Source organism: Chlorocebus sabaeus, chromosome 16 (genome assembly GCF_047675955.1).
Source record: "Chlorocebus sabaeus isolate Y175 chromosome 16, mChlSab1.0.hap1, whole genome shotgun sequence".
In the NCBI taxonomy this organism is placed as follows: domain Eukaryota; kingdom Metazoa; phylum Chordata; class Mammalia; order Primates; family Cercopithecidae; genus Chlorocebus; species Chlorocebus sabaeus.
In genome coordinates, this window is record NC_132919.1 from 79,522,749 (window position 1) to 79,542,203 (window position 19,455).

Consider the following 19,455-nt stretch of genomic DNA (forward strand, 5'->3'; position numbering starts at 1 on the left):
CTCCGGGCCATATTTAATTTTTTTTTTTTTTTTTTTTTTTGAAACTCAGTCGCCCAGGCTGGAGTGCAGTGGTGTGATCTTGGCTCACTGCAAGCTCTGCCTTCCAGGTTCACGCCATTCTCCTGCCTCAGCCTCCCAAATATTTGATCATTTTTTAAAGGAGGGGAAAGTTGACCGCAAGTGCCTATAAATGTAGAAGAAACAATAAACTTGGGAAGCCATGATTTTGCAGCTTCACGGTGTAACAGTGAATCTACTCATTAACTGATGCTAAAACTGTTGGGCAAATGGTTATTGGAAAAACTTGATATTTGTGGTCTAAAAGAATGACCTCACACATGCCTTAATTACTCCACAAGGAGCAAGAGACCTTGACCACGGAGGAATTTCGCAGACCCGAAGTTGACCAACTGGTTAAACTTCATGTCTTCACTCATGGCCATGCTGATGTCCTACACCTCCTGCTGACTTGTCACCTCCCTTCACCATTGCCCCAAACGTTTAACCAAGGATCCAGACTGTGGGACAGTTTAAGGAAAATAAGAACAGACTTTTCAAAAACACCACTAAAGAATTAAAACCTACCAGGTCATGTGTGGTTCAGTAAGGCTCTGAGGTTGCACAGGGCATGGGACTGGCTGGCTGCATGGGAGGGCTGTGGCTAACCTGGGGCTTTCCCCAGGTTTCTCCAATGTACATAGGTGTCCGTGTTTGCCAGCATACAGGTGTGTGTGTGACATGGATATATCATCGACAGGAAGGCACAACAGCACCCATGCAGAGGAGGTGTCCTTAGACTCAGCAACGACTGCCGGGTGCGGAGGCTCCCAGCACTGTGGGAGGATTGACTGATAACTGCACCAGTTCCCCCTTCCATAGGCTTCTGCGCATCTGAGCCCTGGCCAAGAGTCCGCAGAGACAGACAGGCACATGGAGAGAGGAGCACCAGGCCCGGCTGAGCCGTGGAGGGGGCGGGGCGGGGGGGAACACGTGCAAGTGCTGTCCATGACGGGCCCAGGTGCTGGGAGCTAAGCACATTCGACGGCTGCGAGTCAGGAGGGCAGCTCCTTCTGAAAGCCTGGAGCTGGGGGCACGTGGCCCTGGTGGCAGTGAGGCCAGGTGCTTTCCCTGCTGCGGCGGCTAGGGATGAAGGTGTTTTCCGAGACTTCCAGCAAGCCCCTCTTCAGCATGGGTTGGTGCGGGAAGTCCTCGAATGCCTGTGGGTCCGCAGGAGCTCCGGTGAGACTCAAGTTCGCTCACCCCACGGTTCTGAAACCGGTCTCCCGCCTTTCCTACCCTCAGGTTTAGGGACCGTCTCAGCAGCCTCAGGGCTGCCAGATATTGCACTCCCATTTTACGATGAAGGAAATCAAGTCTAGACTTAGGGTCACGAGCCCCAACACCCAGGGAGGATCCGTACAGGGGCGGGGGGACTGCCCCAAAGCATAAAGGTCAGAAGGTGGACGCTGACCACAGGGACAGGTGCGCAGGGAAGAGGCTCAGCTGCTGGAGTGGAGGAAGCCGGGAGGGTCGGGGGAGAGCAGGGCACCTAGGTGGGGACGGGTCCAGGAGGAAGCGAGGATGGGCGAGCGCGGACGGCTGGGACCCCGCGGCTCAGTGCCGCTTACTGGGGGTGACCGCGCGTCCAGCCCCGGCCTAGCCTGGCCCCAGCGAGCCCGTCCGAGCCGCGCTTCCCAGAGGCAGAGGTCGGCCGCGCTCTCCGGGTCGCCTGGTCTGGCGCGGGCTTCGGCGGCCCCAGGGCGGGGCCGGTGCGCCGTGGGCGGGGAAAAGGCGGGGCCTGGCGGGACCCGGAAGCGCGCTGCGGCCCCGCCCCTAGGCCGCGTGGCTGCGCGTCCCGGCTGTTGCCGATAAAGTTGTTTGACGCCGGGCCGGCGGCGGGTCACGTGAGCGGAAAATGGCGGCCCCGGCAGGCGGCGGAGGCTCCGCGGTGTCGGTGCTGGCCCCGAACGGCCGGCGCCACACGGTGAAGGTGACGCCGAGCACCGTGCTGCTTCAGGTGCGGCCGCCGGCCCGTGGCGGGCGGGTGGGCGGGTGGGGGGTGCCGCGCCGAGGCCCCGCCCTCTGCAGTCGGCGTCCGGGTGTTCGGGGGCGGGGCCTCGACGGCCAATGAGCGGCCTCCTGCGCGGCGGCCCCGCCCCCTGCTCGCGGGCACCTGCGCTTCCGCGGGGGTCCCGGGGTTCCCAAGTGGGGGGCGGGTGGCGAGCCCTCCCAGGGGTGCGGTAGGAACGGCGCCGCGTCTCACCCCCCTCGAGTAGTCGGCGCCCGGCCGAGCCCAGCTCGCGAGGGCGCCGGGAAGAGGGAAGCGTGGAGCCCTAGACCCGCGTTCCCATCCCGGGGTGTCCCCCGGAGCGGGAGCCCGGGTTGCGCGGTGGCAGATGTCGCGGCCGTGGGGCCTGGAAGCGATTTTTGCCGAGTCACGCACTGCACTTTTAGTCGGGCACCTTGTGACCTCGAATCAATTACATGTAAAAGTATTGGCCGGGCGCGGTGGCTCACGCATGTAATCCCAGCACTGTGGGAGGCCGAGGCGGGTGGATCACAAGGTCAAGAGATCGAGACCATCCTGGCTAACACGGTGAAACCCCGTCTCTACTAAAAAAAAATTTAAAAAAATTAGCTGGGCGTGGTGGTGGGCGCCTGTAGTCCCTGTTACTCGGGAGGCTAAGGCAGGAGAATGGCGTGAACACGGGAGGCGGAGCTTGCAGTGAGCTGAGATCGCGCCACTGCACTCAAGCCTAGGAGACAGCGAGGCTGCGTCTCAAAAAAAAAAAAAAAAAAAAAAAGTGAAGTATTTACTGAGCCTCTACTGCATGGGGGACCATGAGGACCCGAAGGTGCACACGACTGGGAGTTTGCGGGAGCATCCCACAGCGTGGGGTCGCTGGGCCTGGGCAGGTGAAGGGTGCAGCCAGGAGGCTGTTGGTGCCAGGCATGCAGAGTGCGGAAGTGGGGCGCTCCCGCAGAGGCTGCGCGGGACCCCTTGGTGCCAGGGCCACGGCTTTGGCTCATGGAGAAGAGGGGCGGAGGAGGTACAGGCAGTGGGAGCAGGTGTACAGAACTGTGCCAGAGCCAAGGGGTAGCCTGTGCTGGGCAGGTTTAAGGCAGGTTGCAGAACTACAGGGTTTGAAGGAGAGCCCAGGGTATGTGCCAGGAAGATGCCGTGTTGCTGTACTGCAGGGGAACCCTGAGCGGAGTTTTCCTACAAAACTGAGGGGATGGTGAGGAAGGGAGAGAGAGTGGACAGGATTTGCAGGTGAGAGCCTGCAGCTGTTGCAGGGACCGTCCATAGTGTGGTCTTGTGCTTGGCTTTGCCTGAGCAGAGCCACCTGGCTCACCAGGAAGCTGAGTGCTCTTGGCTGGCCTGGCCCACTGCGCCCGCCAGCCCTGCGCACTCAGCGGTTCACAGTCCTTTCATCTCATCCCCAGGTTCTGGAGGACACGTGCCGGCGACAGGACTTCAACCCCTGTGAATATGATCTGAAGTGAGTTTGCTCCAGCTCAGCAGCAGGGTCTGAGTATATCTGTGCCCCTGCCCCCTGAATATACTGGCGCTCACTTGGAAAAGCCCCCAGGTGGTTTTAAACAGTCATATATTGCCTCCCAGCTCTGGAGACCCAAGGTCTTGGCAGGGCCACACTCTCTCCGAATGCCCTAAGGGAGAATCTCTCTTGCCTCTTCCAGCTTCCCGTTCCTTGGCTTGTGGCCGGATTGCTCTCTGTCTCCAGTTTCTTGTGGCCTTTTCCTGTTTTCTCTGTGTCTTGGGAAGACCCTTGTCATTGGAAGACCCTTGTCTTTGGATTTTGGGTCCTCTTGGATAATCTAGAATGATTTATCATTACATCTCCAAAGACCAGGATACCCAGTAAGATGTTCAGAGGTCCTGGGGGGTTAGGACATTGACCTGTCTTTTTTGAGGGGAGCCACCATTCAACCTCCTGTAGGTTTTATGGCATTGGGTTGCATAAGTTCCCAGTGGGGCTCTGAGGGGAAAGAGCTGGCCATGGAGAAATAGGATGCCCTGAAAACTGCGGGTGGATCTCTGCAGTCTCAGCCCTGGGAATTGCACGCATGGTTCTGTGTGGGGGTAATTGTTCCCAAAAGAGGGCTTCTGCCAGACTCTCAAGGAGTCTGAGCAGAAGGGTCAGAGCCCTCATATGAGTAAGACATGCGTGTCTATCCCACACGCAAAGCTTTTCACTTTAAAAACCTGTTTTCTGTTGTTGTTTTTTTTTTTTTTTTTTTTTTTTTTGAGACAGGGTTTCACTCTTGTCGCCCAGGCTGGAATGCAGTGGTGTGGTCTCAGCTCACTGCAACTTCCACCTCGTAGGTTCAAATGATTCTCCTGCCTCAGCCTCCCAAGTAGCTGGGATTAGAGGTGCTCGCCACCACGCCCAGCTAATTTTTGTATTTTTAGTAGAGACGGGGTTTCACCACGTTGGCTAGGATGGTCTAGAACTCCTGACCTTGTGATCCGCCCGCCTCAGCATCCCAAAGTGCTGGGATTACAGACATGAGCCACCACGCCTGGCCCTAACGACCTGTTTTTATAGTACTGTTGTCCTAACACTGGGGGCAGAGGGCAGGAGACTGTCCTCCCGGCCTTGCCCACCCTGCCTTACGGGGCTCTCCTGGGAGGAGTTTCTTAGGGTGATATCTGCCAAGTCATTCCAGCCTTCTACTTTGTGTCTGGACCATGTGATAATCCCAGGACCTGTGCTCTGAGTGCCAGGTGGTCTTGGGCTTCCTGCCGCTGACCTTCCCACCATCCTTCTCCAGTCTCTCTTGTCAACTGAAGAATGAGGTTCATACGTTTGGAAAGGAGGGCTTTATTTCTCATAACCGGTTGCAGCTTGCAGGGTGGCCATTCTAACAGGCCAGGAAGTGTAGCCTCCAGCCAGAAGCTAGAAACTGACACTTCAAGAGAGGGAAGAATAAGACAGGGATTTACACCGAATGGGGTGGCTGATACAGGCGTACTTAATACACTGTAGGAGGATCGTGAGTATTCACGAAAGGAGAACTGTGCACACAGTTGAGCTTCCTGCCTCTCCATGGGTCCTATGTTCAAAAATTGGCAACGCCAGCATGACCTGAGGGTGGAATTTTTGGCCTCTGAAGTCAGAGGTGAAGCAGGCTGGGCGAAGTGGCTCATACCTGTAATCCCAGCACTTTGGGAGCCTGAGGCAGAGGATTGCTTGAGCCTAGGAATTCCAGATCAGCCTGGGGAACATAGTGAGACCCTGTCTCTACAAAAAAAAGTAAGTAAATAAATAAATAAATAAATAAATAAATAAATGGCAAACCAGCGGACATGAAGACCCTGACCATGCCACAAAAACCCTGACCATGCCACGAAAACCCTGACTGTGCCACGAGAACCCTGACTATGCCAGAACGACTCCATGGTTGGTGGTTTCTTATCAGGAAGAAATACCTGTGGGTTGTTTTGAAGAAACCGCAAGAGAGAAGGGCCTGGCGGAAGGTTGGCTGATGTCAGATACCAGCCCAAGAGTCTTTGGAAAGGCTGCTTTCTGTTTATCCCTTAGGGAAGAGAGCCTGTAGGCGTGTCTGATCTCCCACCCAGCCATGGCCAGGAACTCAGCTTTCAAGGTTTCTGGGGTCCCCTGGGCCAAGAAGAGGCCGGTTCAGTTGGTTGGGGGCTTAGGGTTTCATTTTTATTTCTTTTTTATTTTTTTATTATTTTTTGAGATGGGAGTCTTGCTCTGTCACACAGGCTGTAGTGCAATGGTGCTATCTTGGCCCATTGCCACCTCCATCTCCCAGGTTCAAGCGATTCTCCTGCCCCAGCCTCCCGATAGGTGGGATTACAGGCATGTGCCACCATGCCCAGCTAATTTTTGTATTTTTAGTAGAAACGGGGTTTCACCATGTTGGTTAGGCTGGTCTTGAACTCCTGACCTCAGGTGGTCTGCCCACCTTGGTCTCCCAAAGTGTTGGGGTTACAAGCATGAGTCACCGTGCCCTGGCCATTATTTTGAAACACAGTCTTGCTCTGTCACCTAGGCTGGAGTGCAGTGGCATGATCTCAGCTCACCGCCACCTCTGCCTCCCGGCTTCAAGTGATTCTTGTGCCTCAGCATCTTGAGTAGCTGGAATTACAGTCACGTGCCATGCCCGGCTAATTTTTGTATTTTTAGTAAAGGCAGGGTTTCACTATGTTGGCCAGGCTGGTCTCAAATTCCTGACCTCAAGTGATCCGCCCGCCTTGGCCTCCTAAAGTGCTGGGTTGATAGGTGTGAGCCACCGCACCTGGCCTCATTTTTCTTTCTTTCTTTCTTTCTTTTTTTTTTTTTTTTTTTTTTTTTTTTTGAGATGGAGTCTCGCTCTGTCACTCAGGCTGGAGTGGAATGGCACAATCTCGGCCCACTACAACCCCTGCCTCCTGGCTTGAAGCACTTCTCCCACCTCAGCCTCCCGAGTAGCTGGGACTACAAGCGTGCACTGCCACGCTTGGCTAATTTTTGTATTTTTAGTAGAGATGGGATTTCACCACATTGGCCAGACTGCTCTCAAACTCCTGACCTCAAGTGATCCGCCCGTCTTGGCCTCCCAAATTGCTGGGATTACAGGCATGAGCCACCATGCCTGGCCCATTGTTACTTCTGATTGCTCACCTGCCCATGGTCTGTGTGGTGGTGTCTGGTGGGAACCAGTGAGTGCGATTTTGAGGCAGGTCCTGCAGCACCATGGCCATGTTTTCAGGTCTCCTTTTCCTCTGCTAATGGTACCGCTTGCTTACAAAGCACAGCCAGTGCAGAGGAATGCAGCCCCGTGCCCTCCTCTCCAAGGCTCCCAGCCCGCCTGCCTTCGGGTTCCCCCCGATCTGCTATCCTGTCTTGCCATAGAGATTTCATGTGGCAATTTCCAGAGTCACTTTCTGGCCAGTATTGAAGATTGATAGCAAAGTTTGTTCTCTCTTAATTCTTCCAGATGCCCCCAGGCTGTCTAAACTCTCTTCACTAGTTATCTTCAACAGCAGCTTGCGTTTCCAAAGTGGGGCCAACCACTTTGAGTATATTCAGATTTCTTTTTTTGAGACGGAGTTTTGCTCTTGTTGCCCAGGCTGGAGTGCAGTGGCACAATCTCGGCTTACTGCAGCCTCTGCCTCCTGGGTTCAAGCGATTCTCCTGCCTCAGCCTCCCGAGTAGCTGGGATTACAGGCCTGAGCCACCATGCCTGGCTTTTTTTTAGTATTTTTAGTAGAGACGGGGTTTCACCATGTTGGCCAGGCTAGTCTCAAATTCCCGACCTCGGTGATCCACCCTCCTCGGCCTCCCAAAGTGCTGGGATTATAGGCGTGAGCCACTGCGCCTGGGCAGCTGGGTTTTCTGTAGTGGCTCCAGCCACACAGACGCTGTGATACCCCTGCATCTGCGAGTGCAGCAGCGTTCACGCCCCAGTCGTTCTCTCTCTGTTTTCCAAGCGTCTGCACTGGAGCTGTCAGCACCCCAGACTCTGAAGGACCAAACCCCTCGGCGCGCCCCAAGGCCCACTTCTCCCTTTTCCCGGCTCCCTTCTGCTTGCAGGAGGCCCCATGTGATCAGGGACCCGCCTTGTGCCTCTGCAGGTCACGACGTCCTGCTGTTGGGGAGCTGCCATAGGACATGGATGGCGGGACATGGATGGCGGGACACGGATGGCGGGACATGGATGGCGGGACACGGATGGCAGGGCGCATCAGGGTCTGCAGGGCAGTGAGTGGGCTCTGGTCTATCTTGCAGGTTTCAGAGGAGTGTGCTCGACCTTTCTCTGCAGTGGAGATTCGCCAACCTACCCAACAATGCCAAGCTGGAGATGGTGCCTGCTTCCCGGAGCCGTGAGGGGCCTGAGAATATGGTGGGCTGTGCTCTGGGGGAGACTGACTGTGGAGCACAGAATTGTTCAGCTGGCCGGGGATGGGAGGTGGTCGGGGGTGCTGGGGAAGGAGGGACATGAGTCTTAGCACCAATTCTGCCTTCCCTGGGTTGAGTCCAAGCAACTTTCTGTGTTTTGATAACTAGCGACTGAAAATGAGCATTTCATGTTTTTTTTTGAGACGGAGTCTCGCTCTGTCGCCCAGGCTGGAGTGCAGTGGTGCAACCTTGGCTCACTGCAAGCTCCGCCTCCCAGGTTCACGCTGTTCTCCTGCCTCAGCCTCCCGAGTAGCTGGGACTACAGGCACCTGCCACCACGCGCTGCTAATTTTTTTGTATTTTTAGCAGAGACGGGGTTTCACCGTGTTAGCCAGGATGGTCTCGATCTCCTGACCTCATGATCCACCCGCACCGTTTTGTTTTTTGTTTTTTGTTTTTTTCTGAAACAGAGTCTTCCTCTGTCACCCACGCTGGAGTGTGATGATAGAATCTCGGCTCATGCAACCTCCGCCTCCTGGGCTCAAGTGATTCTCCTGCCTCAACCTCCCGAGTAGCTGGGATTACAGGTGTCTGTCACCGTGCCCAGCTAACTTTTATATTTTTAGTAGAGACAGGGTTTCACCATGTTGGCCAGGCTGGTCTGGAACTGCTGACTTCGTGATCCACCTGCCTCGGCCTCCTAAAGTGCTCCCGAAGGATTGCAGGCATGGGCCCCCGCACCCGGCCCGCATCATTCTTCGTGTGGAAGTTTTACTTGCTTTCTGGTGGGGTCAGTTGTGCCCTCCCTGGCTTGGGGTGTCAGCAGCATTCACCCACCAGCCTGACCACTTGCTCATAGAATTGCCCAGAATGTTAGAGCCCAAAGCACTGCATGGATGCCGCAAGGGCAGCCTGTGATCTGGGCAGTTTGGGAGGCCGAGGTGGGCAGATCACCTGAGGTCAAGACTTTGGGACCAGCCTGGTCAACATAATGAAACCCTGTCTCTACTAAAAATGCAAAAACTAGCCAGGCGAGGTGGCAGGTGCCTGTAGTCCCAGCTACTTAGGAGGCTGAGGCAGGAGAATGGCGTGAACCCGGGAGGCGGAGCTTGCAGTGAGCCGAGATCGCGCCACTGCACTCCAGCCTGGGTGACAAAGCAAGACTCCATCTCAAGAAAAAAAAAAAAAATTGGGATGTTAAGACATAGTGGATCGGGCGCGGTGGCTCAGCTGTAATCCTGTAATCCCAGCACTTTGGGAGGCCGAGGCAGGGGGATCATGAGGTCAAGAAATTGAGACCATCCTGGCCAACATGGTGAAACCCTGTTTTTACTAAAAATACAAAAAGCAGCTGGATGTGGTGGCACACACCTGTAATCCCAGCTACTTGAGAGGCTGAGGCAGGGGAATCGCTTAAACCTGGGAGGCGGAGTTGTAGTGAACTGAGATCGCTCCACTGCACTCCAGTCTGGCGACAGAGTGAGCCTCTGTCTCCAAAAAAAAAAAAAAAGACATCGCAAACATTTACCTTCTCATGTGGTTTCTGAGTGTCAGGAATCTGGGAGCAGCTTGGCTCAGGGTGTCTCCTGAGGCTGCAGTCAGTTTCTGTGGAGCTGCAATCTTTTGAAGCCTCCCCTGGGACACGAGGAGTGTCTCCAACACACTTCCCTCCTGTGGCGCCTGCACATACCTGCACACACACCTCACACAAACATGTGTGCGTGCACACACCCCCCACACCTGCACACCTACACACACACCTGCACACACACATCCACACACCCACACACCTGCACACAAACATGCACACACCCATACTCCTACACACACCCGCACACACCACCCACCCACAGAAACATGCACACACCTGTGTACACGCATGCACACACCGCCACACACCACACACGCACACACACCTGCACACAGCGGCACACAGACATGGACACACCTGCATACCCACACACCCATCCACACACACACACCTGCACACATACCTCCAGACACATCTGCACACACACCTGTACACACCCACACACACGTGCTCACACACCCCCGCACACCTACACACCTGCACACACTCACACACATGCACATACACCACACACCCTCGCACACACATGCACACACACCTGGACACACCCTCACACACACCCGCACACACGCATGCCCAGACACGTGCTGGTGCAGCCCTGCCAGGGAGCCTCCATGGCCCTCACTCCAGAGTACACAGGAGGGCAGCCTTCTCCGTGGGGTCAGCCTCTCCCCGGAGGCTGGGGCAGGGGCAGTCGCCGTCTCTGCATCTGGAGAATCAGTCTGGGGTTTAGAGGGAATGGTTGCCTTTCTTCCTAAGGAAGTTTCTCACATCTGGTACTCTCCAGGTTCGCATCGCTCTGCAGCTGGACGATGGCTCCAGGCTGCAGGACTCTTTCTGTTCAGGCCAGAGCCTCTGGGAGCTTCTCAGCCATTTTGCACAGACCAGGTGAGCCTCAGTGGGCCAGTGGGCTCTTCCCTACCCCGTTTGGTGGGAAAGCTGTTGTGGTTACTGGGTCTGGTCCAGAGCTGAACCCCCAAGCTCTGTGCTGGCCTGTGGTGCCTCTGGGCACTTTGCACTCCTCGGTAGAGGAGGGCAGCCTCGGGGGGATGGGCCGGTCACGGCTCATCATTCTGAGCTTCATGGGCCCAGTGGCCCAGCCTTGCCCTCCTAGAAGAGCAGGGATGTGCTTCTGTCATTGTGGGGGCCTGGTGAGCGCTAAGGGGAGACGTTTGGTGCTGGGGACCGGGCTCCCTGTGCTTGATTCCCCTGGATGGGCTCATAAAGTCTTTTTTTTTAAGAGGCAGGGTCTCACTGTGTTGGTCGCTTAGGCTGCTCTTGAACCCACGGGCTCAAGCGATCCTCCCATCCATCTCAGCCGCCCAAACTGTTGGGATTACAGGCGTGAGCTCCTGTGCTCCACCAGAAAAATCTTCTTTTTTTTTTTTTTTTTTTTTTGAAGTGGAGTCTCTCTTTGTCACCCAGGCTGGAGTGCAGTGGCGTGATCTCGGCTCACTGCAAGCTCCGCCTCCCGGGTTCACGCCATTCTCCTGTCTCAGCCTCCGGAGTAGCTGGGACTACAGGCGCCCACCACCACGCCCGGCTAGTTTTTGTATTTTTTAGTAGAGATGGGGTTTCACCATGTTAGCCAGGGTGGTCTCGATCTCCTGACCTCGTGATCCGCCCATCTTGGCTTCCCAAGTGCTGGGATTACAGGCTTGAGCCACCGCGCCTGGCCAGAAAATCTTCTTAATAGTAATTGGCTGGCTGGGCACAGTGGCTGACACCTGTAATCCCAGCACTCCAGGAGGTCGAGGCTGGCAGATCGCTTGAGCTCATGAGTTCGAGACCAGCCTTGGCAACATAGTGAAACCCCTTCTCTACCAAAAATAGCAATGTTAGGCCAGGTGCGTGCCTGTGGTCCCAGCTACCCCGGAGGCTGAGGTGGGAGGGTCACTTGAGCCCGGGAGGTGGAGGTAGCAGTGAGCTGAGATCATACCACTGCATTCCAGCCTGAGTGACAGAACAAGACTCTGTCTCAAAAAAAAATAAATAAATAAAAATAAGTAATTGGTGTGTATCAGTTTCTATCTGTCGCTTAATGGTTTAAACGTTGTTCCTGAATGTGTAAAAATGGGCGCTTTGTCAATTTGGGTCTATTCATTGTGGCTGGAAGTCTTGGTCCATAGTAAAAGGCTCAGCCAGCAGAATGGAAGGACTCAGGGCTTGGGTTTGCTGTGAGCCTGGGAGGTTCTCACCCTCCCTGGGCCTCGGTTTCCTCACCTGTGCCCCAGCTGGTGTGTGGATGGAGTGAGCTCATGTCTTGAGGACCGAGCGTGGGGCCTGTGGGAAGGTGGCTGTGCGTCAGGCGCTGGGAAGGTGACTGCGTCGGGCGCTGGGAAGGTGGCTGTGCGTCGGGCGCTGGGAGGGTTACTGTGCGTCGGGCGCTGGGAAGGTGGCTGTGTGACTGTGCGTCGGGGGCTGGGAAGGTGACTGTGTGTCGGGCGCTGGGAAGGTGGCTGTGTGACTGTGCGTCGGGGGCTGGGAAGGTGACTGTGCGTCGGGCGCTGGGAAGGTGACTGTGCGTCGGGCGCTGGGAAGGTGGCTGTGCGTCGGGCGCTGGGAAGGTGGCTGTGTGACTGTGCGTCGGGGGCTGGGAAGGTGACTGTGTGTCGGGCGCTGGGAAGGTGGCTGTGTGACTGTGCGTCGGGCTGGGAAGGTGACTGTGCGTCGGGCGCTGGGAAGGTGACTGTGCGTCGGGCGCTGGGAAGGTGGCTGTGTGACTGTGCGTCGGGCTGGGAAGGTGACTGTGCGTCGGGCGCTGGGAAGGTGTCTGTGCGTCGGGCGCTGGGAAGGTGGCTGTGCGTCGGGCGCTGGGAAGGTGACTGTGCGTTGGGCGCTGGGAAGGTGGCTGTGTGACTGTGCGTCAGGGGCTGGGAAGGTGACTATGCGTCGGGCGCTGGGAAGGTGACTGTGCGTCGGGCGCTGGGAAGGTGGCTGTGTGACTGTGCGTCAGGGGCTGGGAAGGTGACTGTGCGTCAGGGGCTGGGAAGGTGACTGTGCGTCGGGTGCTGGGAAGGTGGATGTGCGTCGGGCGCTGGGAAGGTGGATGTGCGTCGGGCGCTGGGAAGGTGACTGTGCGTCGGGTGCTGGGAAGGTGGCTGTGTGACTGTGCGTCAGGGGCTGGGAAGGTGACTGTGCGTCGGGCGCTGGGAAGGTGGCTGTGCGTCGGGTGCTGGGAAGGTGGCTGTGTGTCAGGGGCTGGGAAGGTGACTGTGCGTCGGGCGCTGGGAAGGTGGCTGTGCGTCAGGCGCTGGGAAGGTGGCCAGGGCCAGGCCTGCTCCAGTCTGACAGTAGCACCACACTGGGAAGGTGGCTGTGTGTCGGGCGCTCCTGGTGGCCCCAGGGCCGGGCCTGCTCCCGCTGTGTGGCACAGGTGTTGCGCTCATGGGTGAGGGCACTGAGGTCTGCAGGTTGGGTCTCAGTGGTCATGGGGATGGAAGCTATCCTGTCAGGTGTTGGGGTGAATGGAGACCTCTGCGGATGGCAGCGGGTTAAGGACAAGCACAGAATTTTCCCTCCAAAACACAACTCCAACAACAGTGATGGAGCCTAAGAGCAAAGCCGAAGCCACAGGCAGGGGTGAGCGGGACCCGAGGCAGGAGGTGACAGAGCCTAAGAGAAAAGCAAAGCCTCGGGCAGGGGTGAGCGGAACTCGAGGCAGGAGTGGCGCCAGGCAGGGAGGCAGTGACCCCAGGCGCTGTGTGGGCACTGGGTAAGGAGTGGGGATCCCGGTGCCCTGGCTCTGTGCTGCTTCCTGAGAGAATAGTGGCAGAGGGCGAGAAGAAAACCAAACAGCATGGGGAACAGAAGTCAGGAAAGATGAACGTCCTCAAGGAAATGTCCCCGGGCCGGGCGGTGCCCCGGGCGTGAGCAGAATCCAGTGCTCCCACGGGCATGGGTGCTTGGTGAGGGCCGTCCTCCCTGGCTTTGCTGTCAGTCCTCAGATGGGGATGGAGGTGAGGAAATGGCCCAGAGTGGCCCGGGGCTGCCACTGGGAAGGAGCCCGAGGGTGTCTGGAGAGATGGGGTGGGCATTGCGGTAGCATAAGCCTCTTCAACAGACTTTGTAAACCTCGTGTGAAACTTAGTTTAAGAAGCAACAGGTGTGCCCGGGCGTGGTGGTTCTGGAGGTGGCTTTGGTGATGGCTATGGGGGTGGGTTTGGGCGCTTTAGAGGAGGTTGCAGCAAGCTGAGATTGCACCACTGCACTCCAGCCTGGGCAACAAGAGCAAAACTCCGTCTCAAAAAAAAAAAAAAAAAAAAAAAAAACAGTAAAAAGAAACAACAGGGCCGGGCGCAGTGGCTCACCCCTGTAATCGCAGCACTTTGTGAGGCTGAGGTGAGCAGATCATGAGGTCGGGAGTTCGAGACCAGCCTGGCCAATATGGTGAAACCCCGTCTCTACTAAAAATACAAAAATTAGATAGGCGTGGTGGTGGGCGCCTATAGTCCCAGCTACTCAGGAGGCTGAGGCAGAAGAATTGCTTGAACCCAGGAGGCAGAGATTTCAGTAAGCCAAGATTGTGCCGCTGCACTCCAGCCTGGGCAACGGAGCGAGACTCCGTCTCAAAAAAAAAAAAAACAAAAAAACAAACCTGGAGCAAGTGGGGCAGCTCTTTTGAGAAACCAGGACAGCAGGAGGTGGCGGGGCCATTGGTAGTGAAGCCCGGAGCCCTCAGCCTGCGGCCCTGGTCTGCGTGGCGGTGTGGGTCTGTCTCCGGGTGTGTCTGCACGTACATCTCATTTGGTGAACACTCATGCCTGGGGTGCAGAGTGATATGTGGCTGACTCTTATTGCTGGTGAATCTGCTGTGGACGTCTTCCTGGAGGGTCCCGCACCTGTCACTCCTCACAGCCATGCTGTTCCATCATGTGGGTGTTGCGGGGTGTCTGACTGTGTCTCAGGGCATCCCGGGCAGGGCTGGAGCAGAGCCTACAGCCGGAGGCCTTTGCACCTGGTCACCCACCCCAGCTCCTCCCGTGGGCTAAATTCCAGAGGTGGAATTTAAGACAGGGTTTCTTTACATTTTATCTCTGGGACGGGCATGGCGGCTCTCACGTGTAATCCCAGCACTTTGGGAGGCTGAGGCAGGCAGATCACCTGAGGTCAGGAGTTTGAGACCAGCCTGGCCAACATGGTGAAACCCTGTCTCTACTAAAAGTACAAAAATTAGCCAGGTGTGGTGGCAGGTGCCTGCAATCCCAGCTACTCGGGAAGTTAAGGCAGGAGAAGCACTTGAACCCAGGAGGTGGAGGTTGCAGTGAGCCGACATCACACCACTGCATTCTAGCCTGGGTGACAGACTGAGACTCCGTCTCAAAAATAAATAAATAATAAATAAATACATTTCTAAAAGCTCAGACGCAAGCTTCATCCCAGAAGCTGGAGTTTGCTAACCATGGAGCAGGATGTGGACGAGGTTTCGTGGTGGGTGGCACTGGCGTTGCCAGCCCCACGGTGAGGGTGGAGTGCCCTGTGGGCTCTGTGCTGGAAGCTGGTCCCCAGCAGGTCTGCATGAGGGAGGAAGACTCTCTTGTGCCTAGTGTTCCTGCACTGGCCCAGGAGGCTTGGGGAGGCCTTGGGAACTCCAGGTGTTCGCAGAGTGGGACAGGTGGGAAGCTGTTGTTTCTCCCTTCGTGTGTTTCGGAGGAGGTCTGAGTCCAGGGACAGTGTAAGCGCTGTGCTTGGAAGGGGTGTTCCAAGGCTGGGGGCTGTAGGCCTGTAGCCTGCCCAGGAGTTGCCCTGGGACAGAGCCTGCTTTGTGCATTTGGGGACCCCTGGGTGACTTCCTTGGATGGAGACCGCCACGTTTGAAAGGTCGCAGCTCCACTGCAAGGGTGTCACCATAGCACGCAGCCCTGGCCTGACCAGCGACTCGAGCAGCAGGGGCCTTGGGGGTGCCAGTGAGCCACACGTGTCAGCCACGGAGGTGACTCACGTTTTCTTTTCTTTCACCCAGGCTGGAGTGCAGTGGTGCCATCTTGGCTCACTGTAGTCTCCGCCTCCCGGGTTCAAGCAATTCTCCTGCCTCAGCCACCCGAGTAGCTGGGATTACTGGTGCGCGCCATCATGCTGGGCTAGTCTTCGTATTTTTTTAGAGACGGAGTTTCACCATGTTGGCCAGGCTTGTCTGGAACTCTAGACCTCAGGTGATCTACCCCACCCCAGCCTCCCAAAGTGCTGGGATTACAGGCGTGAGCCACCGCACCTGGCCAGTGACTCACTTTTTCTTGTTACCCGCATTAAAGAAGAAATAAAAACAGGTGTCATTAGGTTTAGTAATATATGTAATTAACTCAGTATACCCAAAATACGACTTCCTGGACACGTAGTCAGTAGAAAAGCAAGCTGTCTCCTGCTTTTGTTGTGCAAAGTCCTTGAGACCTGCGTGTACTGTGCACTTGGAGCATCTCAGTCTGGGCTGGGTCCTCGTGGACTGGCCGCTCCTCCACTCTGCCTCTCAGGCTCTGCCGCAGGGAGGCAGGAGACGGAGGCTGCACGCTGCTGGCTTCAAGCTTTCCCATTTTCCCTGTAGTCTGAAGGTTCTGCCCAACAGAGGGGTGTGAACAGCCACGCTGAGCTCTGGGGGACGCTGTTTCCACCTGCCTGGTGGGCCTGTGTCTGAGTTTGGGATCTTTATGATGGGGAGTGTGCCTTCCGTGATAGGAGACGCATGAGATGGAAACGAGGATTTCATTGCCTACGGGCCCTCCTGGAGGCACCCGGAGAAGGAAAGGGAGCACCTTTCTGGCCAGCGTCTTTGCTGGGGTACAGGTTGTTAATGCTAAAGGATTTCCTATGAGGAGTTTCTCTCCGTGGGTTTAGAGCCAGCAGGCACGAGCCCCGGGAGGTCATACTGCGACTCGGGGGGTGCTGTGGCACGTCTGGGCAGTCCACGGGGGCAGGCGAGCGAGTCCCGTAGCTCGAATCCTAAGTCCTGTAGGGACCTGGTTGCCATGGAGCAGTGGTGAAAGGCAGGGGTGTGGATGGACCATGCTGAGCTGCTGGGCAGGAAGAGAAGCGGGGACTGTTGGGGGTGACCAAGGGTAAGCCGAGGGAGCTCACACAGCAGCTGAGCCGCTTTCCATCTGAAGACCGTGAGGGAGCAGCGTGGCTTTCTGTAAATGTCAGATTCATGAGCTCGGCCGTGGAGGGGATTTGCCCTCTCTCAGAGGTGCCCCCGGGCTGTGCTGGCGTGGGCACTCCAGGTGGGAGCGGCTCCCCAGTGTGCCCGGCCCCCGGCTGGATCTCTTCCCAGGTGCCCAGCCCTCTGCTCCCAGCCTTGACTCAGTGCTTGGGGTCTGGCTGAGTGCATCTCAGCCCGTTCCTCCTCCTGTAGGTAAAGCTGTGGCTCCAGGAAAGCCGGGTGATTTCTGCGGCCCTGTGGGTGTGCTGGGCTGTAGGGAGGGGCTGCTGGTGAGAACAGGGCTCTGCCAGGTGGAGCGCCGGCCTGTGGCCACACTCAGGGTGGGTCTATGCATGCTGCCAGGCCAGCTCAGAGCTCTGGGGCCCATCCCTGTCCATCCCTGTCCGTCCCTGTTCATCCCTGTTCATCCCTGTTCATCCTTGTCCATCCCTGTCCGGACCTGGCTGGGTTGGGACGGCCGGAGGCTGCCTCCTTCCCCTGAGGCTCTCCCAGGCTCTGTCCAGCCCACTTCTCGGCTGGGCTGTCGTGTGGTGGGTGGTGCCCTCTGCGGGCCTCCCCGAACTGAGTGGCTCCTGGCCTGCAGCCACAGCTCTGCGGGCTTCTGTTCCCGGCAGGGCGCGTGCTGCTGCCTAGGCTCTCGTCAGCACCTGTGTTTGCACCTGGCTTTGTCAGACCCAGACAGGACATGAACACGGAGGGCTCCAGACTCACTGCCTTGTCCCCAGCACACAGCCGCGCCTTGCTGGAGCGGGGCCCCACCGGGGCGGGGTTTGTGGTGCATAAAGAATATGCCCGCGAAGCCAGCAGCAGGGGCGTGTCTGCCCTCCTGGCCCTCCTGCTGGCTTCTGGCCCTGGCCAAGTGGGGAGCTCTGCTGGCTGCAGAGTGCGTGAGAGTGTGCCAGTACCCCGCTGCGAGCAGGCACCCGCGGATGCGCCCAACAGCACCCTGTCTTGCGTTTCTGGCTTCAGAGCGTGGTGTCTGGTGGCTTGGCCTGGCCTGGGGTCCCCGGGAGGCTCTGGGTCTTGCCCCTGCAGACATTGGGCCTTGCAGAGGTCTGCGTGGGGGCAGGCGGGGAGTGGGTTCGCCATGCACAGGGGGCTCTGTCTCCTCGGGCGCTGGAATTTCCCCCGGGCCATGTCGTCCTGCGCGCTGGGCCGGCGCAGAAGGTCTGGAACCGATTGCCGGCCGCCCCTCCCCTCGGCTGGCCGCCACACAACTTGTTCACAAGCCGCTCCCTCAGATCCCGCACGAGGGAATCTGATCCCTCTGGAGGAGCTGCACATCAAAGCCCGGCTGGCGTTTGATGTCACGCTGCCGTGCTCTGTCCCTGTTTGTGATTTGAGGTCCCCAAGCTGGCGGTCGGTGCCGGGGAAGGACTGTGAGTTGGGACTCTGGCCACCACACGGCCCAGTGCTTCCCAGCCATAGATAAGTGGCCTCGTGGCCGTCTCCGGCCCCTGGCCATCCCTATCCTGCTGGGGAGCCGGGACCCTCAGCCCTCCCCGTTCCCCTTCCTGGCTCTGGGGGCTGTGCTTCCTTGAGGCCTCGCCCCGCCTCTGTCCAGGCTCTGCTCTGTGCATTTTGGGGCCTTGTGTTTTCCTGAGCCCTGGGTCTTGGGGCCTCTGGGCCGAGTCTCCAGCCATTTGGAGGGAAGGCAAATCCGAGGCCCTTTGTTGGCTTTTCTGTGGGATGGGAGCTCAGTGAGTGTGTCCCAGCCTGTGTGCAGAGGACACCTGCCATGTGTGTGGTGCGCACACGCTCCACAGGCCAGAGGCCATCGGGGAAGGGGCTCCATTGTAGGCAGTGGGTCCAGGGAGAGCATGGGGCTAAGTTCACGGCCCTGTGGGGCCTCTGCAGCCGAACCAGGCTGTCAGAGTTGGGGCTGGGGTGGGGAAGGGATGCCCCTCCCCTAGGAGTGAGGACATGAAAAATAGAGGCCACAAAACAAAAGAAAACATGTCAAACCCACACACATGGCCGAGTCCCCAGGTGGCGGGGCTGGGCCTGTCCTGGGTGTGGCACCTCGGGCTTTTCTGCTTGGTCTGTTCCCATTTCACGGAGGCGAGTCCTGACCTTTTTTTTTTTTTTGAGACGGAGTCTTGCTCTGTGGCCCAGGCTGGAGCACAGTAGTGCCATCTTGGCTCACTGTAAGCTCCGCCTCCCGGGTTCACACCATTCTCCTGCCTCAGCCGCCCAAGTAGCTGGGACTACAGGTGCCCGCCACCACACATGGCTAATTGTTTGTATTTTTAGTAGAGACAGGGTTTCACCATGTTAGCCAGGATGGTCTCGATCTCCTGACCTCGTGATCCGCCCTTCTCAGCCCTGCAAAGTGCTGGGATTACAGGCGGGAGCCACCGCGCCCGGCTGAGTCCTGCCCTTTCGAGTAGGTCAGCAGATCCCAGGGTCGGGAGCACGGCGAGTGCACGGTGGGCCCACGATGGGCCCCTGCGGCCCTGTAAGCACGCAGGTGGGTTCAGGCGGAGGCTGAGAGCTCCTGTCCCAGGAGCCCGCTCTGTGCATGTACGTGCATGGGTGTCTCGACCTGGACACTGCAGGCACCCTGTTCTCTGACCCTTCCATCCCAGAGTGTTGCCGTAAGCAATTTCCAGCCCAGCTCTTACCTTATCTTTATGCCCTGTGTTCTGGTCACCACTTGACCTGAAGACAGGTGTCTTCCTGTCCCACCTGAGCCCCTGCAAGCCACACTGGCCATAGGGTCCGGCAGGGCACCTGCATGACCTGAGGCCAACCCTGGCATCCCCTTTGCCTAGGCTCTGGCCACCTGCCCCCTCCCTGGAGAGGGACTGATGAGGGGCATCTCCAAGGAAGGCCTGAGA

General features: G+C 57.5%; 1 protein-coding gene across 5 annotated transcripts in view; it reads left to right on the forward strand.

Annotated features, from left to right (window-relative positions):
- Positions 1–1,856: 1,856 nt before the first annotated feature.
- ASPSCR1 (ASPSCR1 tether for SLC2A4, UBX domain containing) overlaps positions 1,857–19,455 on the forward strand; it is a 45,161-nt gene continuing 27,562 nt past the window's right edge. The window contains exons 1-4 of one of the 5 annotated variants that reach the window (XM_037993448.2): positions 1,857–2,017; positions 3,448–3,503; positions 7,764–7,878; positions 10,253–10,353. In XM_037993448.2, coding sequence (XP_037849376.2) covers positions 1,916–2,017; positions 3,448–3,503; positions 7,764–7,878; positions 10,253–10,353 — 374 coding nt within the window. In that variant the 5' untranslated portion in view covers positions 1,857–1,915. The remainder of the gene's footprint in view (positions 2,018–3,447; positions 3,504–7,763; positions 7,879–10,252; positions 10,354–19,455) is intronic. The other 4 variants (XM_037993446.2, XM_073005499.1, XM_037993447.2 and 1 more) reach the window with 4 other exon arrangements.